The 5,911-nt window shown below is 44.8% G+C and overlaps 1 protein-coding gene across 1 annotated transcript; it reads left to right on the forward strand.

Annotated features, from left to right (window-relative positions):
• The first annotated feature begins 890 nt into the window (after positions 1-890).
• Positions 891-3,045, forward strand: TMSB4X (thymosin beta 4 X-linked). Its single transcript, XM_058535439.1, has 3 exons — positions 891-996; positions 2,082-2,195; positions 2,607-3,045. Exons 2-3 carry the CDS (start codon positions 2,096-2,098, stop codon positions 2,639-2,641), a joined length of 135 nt encoding a protein of 44 aa, XP_058391422.1. The 5' UTR covers positions 891-996; positions 2,082-2,095; the 3' UTR covers positions 2,642-3,045.
• The last annotated feature ends 2,866 nt before the right edge of the window (positions 3,046-5,911 follow it).

Below are 5,911 nucleotides of genomic sequence, written 5' to 3' on the forward strand. Positions count from 1 at the left end.
TCAGAAGTGCACTTCGAAAATGTCTTGTTCCAGAAAGGCTCCTTCAAAATAGAGAGTTCGATTTTGAAATTTAACCTTCAGATTTTAGAGATAATGGGCTTGCAGTCTTTGGTATTCAGCACGGGCCTCCTTAGCAATCATTTGTATAATTTAGGAGAATAAGGAACAGAAAAGTAAAAGAACTTCCTCATTGTCAGGCAGAAATAGCAGAGCTTGAATTTGACTTTTTATCTAAAGAGAAGGCGTTGTACTCTATAAACTCCAGACAAATTACCCTCCACCAAGCAAGTATTACGTCTGTTTGATTTGGGTGGTCACAAAAATTATAGCGATGAAAAAAATATGGATGTTACAGTGATGAAACTTTTTTTCTTTAATCACGTAAGGGTGCTTTACGTCCCCCCCAAGTCTAGGAGAAGGCAAGCGAGGAGACAAAGAGGGCCGGGGTGGGGCGCAAGCCCTCCACTGGCCTGAAAGCTGAGTCACAGGAATCTACCCCTGCAGTGGGTGAGGCCCTCCTTTGAGGGACAGCGCACCCTTGCTCGGGGATGTCTGCATTAGACAAAGCCAGCTTCGCAGTAAAGGAATGCCTGTCCCCCTAGGTCCTGCCCAGGCCCTTAGTTATCACGCTCTGGTCCCCAAAAGCAGGTTTTCGCGGCGGTTGCAAAAATCCATTATGATGATGTAGATATAAAAGGGGGGAAATGCATTATGAAGGAAATGTCGGAAGGCGGGCTTTTGCTCGTTTTATTTTCCCCCCCTCGTTGTGGTGAGGGTGCATTGGTGGACGCGGGGTGGGGGTGGGGGGCCCAAACGCCAGGTAGGCCCCCGGACGCCGTTCCGGAGCCGCGGCGCGAAGGAGTTAAGCGGGCCCGCGGGTGACATCACCTCATTTACATAGGAGCGCCCATATAGCGGCGCCCGCCGCGCCCCGCCCGGCACTCGGCGGCGGCTACTTCGCAGACCCGTCTCCACTCGCTCGCGCGCCTCGCTCCGGTGAGCCCCAGGGCCCCTGCCTCCTGCCCTCTGGTCCCCTCCCCGCACGGCGCCCGCCTTCGCCCTTTCGGCGCCCGCATCCCTATTAAGGCATCCCTAAAGCCGAGCCCAAGTGGTCCTCCCGGGAAAGGCTGCCTTGGGATGCTAAACCCTTCCAGATGCTGGGTAACGGGGGTCGGACACTTTGTGATTTAAAAAAAAATACTGGGGCCTTCTGCTATGTAGCTTCAAGGGAACATTTTTTTCTTTCTTTCCACCCGAAAGGCATTATGCATTGCCTCTTAGGCGGTGATTAATCAGGAACAGAAAGATCCTTTGTTCCAACTCACACCCACCCAAGCCCGGAGCTGCGACAATTACATTTTTTCCTCCAGCTTCTGATGGCTTTGTGGGCTGTATCTGTCTGGGTTTCAGGTGGCTGGGCTATACCGTGAGGTTAAAAAAACACACCCTTCTTGCAGGGAATGTGTGTAGAGGCGGCCGAATTGCCCCTAAATGCAGATCGGGGTGGATTTATGGGGTGTGGGGGCAGCTTTGTGTGCGGCTGGCGGCATTGTTGAGCGCGAGTGAGGAAGCGGATAGGGCGGTGGTCGGAGGCGCCCGGCAGCAGCTGCCGCCTTTGTGAGAAAGAAGAAAGCAGGAGGGGCCCGCGTTTTGCGGGGAGAGACCACGTATAGAAAAGGGAAACGCTTTGTGCAACCTTGGCTTCGCTTGAAGGATTTTCACTCGATTCCCTCCCTTAAACTGGAAAGGGCTTCACTATTCTCTACTCCTTCTAGCCAGATTTTACTGTTGAAACGCTGTAGTTAACCCACAGTGGTCAATTGCATTTGTTCCAAACGATTCGGGCCTGCTAATGAGAGCGATCTTCCAGTTTGGTCCTCCGCGTTTTGAAATATTGAAGGGACGGGGGTGTCTTTTTTTTTTCTGTGGAAAGAGGAAGATCTTTAGCCCCAAATGAAAGCGGAAGGAGGCAGAGTCGGGTTTCAGGCAGGAAATGCGAGGGGGAGATACACATTTCTGAGCCGGGAGAGACGAGAGTGGGTGGCTCGCTCTCAGCCTCGCTCTTGCCTTTGTACTTACAGCTTCCTCTGCAACCATGTCTGACAAACCCGATATGGCTGAGATTGAGAAATTCGATAAGTCCAAATTGAAGAAGACAGAAACGCAAGAGAAAAATCCACTGCCTTCAAAAGAAAGTAAGTCTCCCCCGCCGCCACACTTCTCGAGAAAATGCTGGGCGGGAGTGGCGGGGTGGGTGGGGGAGGATGGGAGGGGCTGGGAGGAGAATTCGGGGGGGGGGGGCGAGGAGTGTGGGGGAGGAGCCGACAGTTTTATGATGAGTGCGGCCTGGAAAGGTTAATTAAAAATTATTTTGCAGCCAGCAGAGGGATTTAATAATTTAATAATGGATGTTTAATTCTTTTATCTGTTAAAATGTTCTATTATAAATATTTCATGATGGAATGCCTATTGATACTTGTAGAATTTTCACGATATGGAGAGAGATTTTAAACGAAAATACTATAATGTTATACTAGGCTATAGTGAATCCGCATAAGCAGCCTCCTCCATGTTTTCTCTTTTTGTCTTTTTCTTTCCGGTCACAGCGATTGAACAGGAGAAGCAAGCAGGCGAATCGTAATGAGGCGTGCGCCGCCAATATGCACTGTACATTCCACAAGCATTGCCTTCTTATTTTACTTCTTTTAGCTGTTTAACTTTGTAAGATGCAAAGAGGTTGGATCAAGTTTAAATGACTGTGCTGCCCCTTTTCACATCAAAGAAGCGAGAACTACTGACAACGAAGGCCGCGCCTGCCTCTCCCATCTGCCTGTCTGGCTGGCAGGGAAGGAAGAGAACTTGCATGTTGGTGAAGGAAGAAGCTAGGGGGACGACAGTGAAATCTAGAGTAAAACCAAGCTGGTCCAAGGTGTCCTGCAGGCTGTAAAATGCAGTTTAATCAGAGTGCCATTTTTTTGTTCAAATGATTTTAATTATTGGAATGCACAATTTTTTTAATATGCAAATAAAATGTTTTAAAACCTGGCTGGTGTCACTGTTTGTGTCTGGAAGGAGCCAGCGGCTTGTTTGAAGATGAAACCTTTGCAAAAGGGCCTGCCTCTTGGTTTCACTGGGGAGCAACAGATGCCCAGCATCTGGTAATTTAAGTAAATTTTCGAAGACATAGAAAGGGGTTTCATCCAGGTATGTTAAATAGCTTGTCTATACTAGGTAATCGCGAGATCATTTTCTTAGGCTGATTGAATTCCTAGTAGGAGTTGTATAGAAAATTGGATAAAAATATATTTGCAGTTCTTAATAGCATTTGCTAAGCCAACACTAAGTTTATTGCGTCCTATTGAGAAAATGAAGGTAGTGATAATTCACAGAACGATGTTTGTCTCAGGTGTCAAACTGAACTTGGTTACTTAGCCAATGACCAGCAGTGACACAAATAGAATTTAAAAAGTCTTGTCAAATAAGGAAAAATTACATTTTTAACAGCTGTTCTATAAAAAAATTCAAGACGTTCTTGTCTAATGGCCGGTTCCAATCAGAATTCAATATTTAAAATTGCTTTTATAAAAAAAGTGCATTTATGATTAATGATAAATCACTTAAAATTATTGAATGCTCTTAAGAAGGAAAAAATCCTCGGATTTAAAGGACACTAGCAGGACAAGGATACAATTCGTGCTCGGTTTAAATCCAGTAGGATTTAGTTGGCTCATCTCCAGGGCTTGGCTGTCTTGAGCCCTTGCTAACTTCTCAATCATTTGAAGTACCTATTTTAAGTGCTGCGTAAAGGCCAAGCCATTGTTTTGGGGCATTTAATGTACAGAAAGGGAAATAAGGCATCTGTTTTTTAAGGTAAAGGATGTCTTAACAAAAGTCCTTAATGGATTCCTCCATTCTGTAAGGAAGGCTGCCAGTATTTTTTCAAAAATAAGAGTCAATTTTATTAAGTGGAAGCATTTAAGAATGGTGGTTCACCCAGTATCTCAGCAAAGCTAAGATTTACAAAATGAAAATGTCCAAGATGTTAAACTTTTTTTCCCCAAAACTGCCTTGTGAAAATATGCTTTTTAAAGGAGAGGGAGTGGAGTGCAAATTGTTGATCATTATTAAACCGGTTGATTTCATTTCCTTTGCTCAACACTTATTTTGAGAAATGCACAGGAAGCCATTTACCTGTGGTTTACACAATCAGCCGGCCCATCAGCTAGAAGCCAGTATGTGCATTGCGAGGGAAGGGGTGTGTACTGGTGGCTGCGAAACCCGAAGTGCCACAGCCTGAAGTGCCACAGCCTGCTCAATCGAGAAAAGACCAGAGCGGTGAGCACAAAGGTCTGGGAGCCTTCTCAAGATGGAGTCTCCAGCCCTGCATTTTCTTTTCCTGCCTGTAAGGAAGGGTGTGGGCAAAATGAAAATGCCCAAGGTACAAAGATAAACCAAGCTCACAGGAGGTTTAGGTTTTTGCTGTGTGCATTTTTCAAACAATGCCAAGATGAAATCAGATTTTAAGAAATTAATACAACTCCAGTGTTCCTCCATTTAAAATTAAAAAGGAGCATTAAGGGGAAAGAGATGATTCATGAAATCAAGTGATGGCAGAGAAGATCTTTCTCTTGGGAGGACAAAGAATGTAGCGAAAAAGAAAAGTAAAATACAAAATTTGGTAATGATTGAATTTTGGCTGCTTGGTGTGTGGGATGCGGAAATTAAGAAGCTTCTGTACAGATCACACTGTACACTTAGGTGCTGCACATGGGGATGGAGGTGGTGGGAGAGGCTACACATTTTCTTTGATGGGGAAAGAGAATTCTTTTTTCTTCCCAAGAGAATCTTCCCAGAAGGGCTGGGGGTATTTATGAATCAGTATGGGAATTTATATTGCTATTTAGAAGCTTGGAGTGGACAGGATTTTTCACAGACACGGAGGAGACCTGAGGTTACCATTAGAATGAGGGATCCTTCCAATTGAAGGTGACCCTAGCCACTACATCTCTGACACCCCCACCCCCTAGCCCCCAGGAGGAAGCAGGCCAAGGGAGCTTACGTACGAGCTGAAGGTCACACGGTCCTGTGTGGGACTTCTGCAAATTTTGAATTGATCAGGACGAATAAAGCAAAAATAGAGGAAGTAAAAAGAGGCTCGCCAAAGGACTCTTGGGGCAGAGTCTTATTCATTTCTAAATCTCACAAATTCCTCTACCTGCGAAGATTGAGTGTGTATGTGGGGTGGGGCCGGGGGGAGGCAGGAAAAGTCTTAACAGACATGGAGCCTCTTCCCTGTACAGGGCCTCTTCAGTCCCCGCTAATCCTTGCATCCTCCCCACACCCTTGTGAGTTAGATATCATCTTTTTTAAATGCACCAGGAAGGTCTATTTATTTCCCTAAAAAAGCATCTAACTCCTCAAGACACAAAAATAAAATAATTTTATATTCTTTCTAAACAGATGGGGCCAATTTTGTGCTTACTAGAAAGAAGTGTGCGTTTTGGAAACAACATTACGGCCAAAAAATAAAAATAAAAAATCTTGAGCCCTTCTTAGTTAAAGAATGTAAATTGGAAACATGGTTTCCTAATGGTGAAAGCACTTAACGCTTGATTTCCCTAGTGGCCTTCACTGGCCTATCGAGAGGATAAGAAAAAGACCCTCCCCAGTACCCCCTCCCTAAATATCTTACTTTTAAGAGTGGCTTACACTGCAGTCTAAGAGAATTAAACATACAAATTTGAAGTTCAACTCTATTTTATTTGCATGTAATGAGAAGGGACTAAATTACAAATTTAAGACACAGATGGCAATGAAGTAAGCTAAGAAGACCTATGTATCCAGCTTCTTTTTTCCTTGGATACTTGTATAGCCTTTTATCTCTCTACTTACACTGTCATGTTAGTATCGT

Source organism: Diceros bicornis, chromosome X (assembly GCF_020826845.1).
Source record: "Diceros bicornis minor isolate mBicDic1 chromosome X, mDicBic1.mat.cur, whole genome shotgun sequence".
Classification (NCBI taxonomy): domain Eukaryota; kingdom Metazoa; phylum Chordata; class Mammalia; order Perissodactyla; family Rhinocerotidae; genus Diceros; species Diceros bicornis.

What these genes read in the sequence shown, in the direction of transcription:
- TMSB4X (XM_058535439.1), top strand. Translation starts at nt 2,096, where the DNA reads ATGTCTGACAAACCCGATATGGCTGAGATTGAGAAATTCGATAAGTCC. An exon ending in TCCACTGCCTTCAAAAGAAA is followed by an intron (nt 2,196 to 2,606) that starts GTAAGTCTCCCC and finishes TTCCGGTCACAG; the next exon opens with CGATTGAACAGGAGAAGCAA.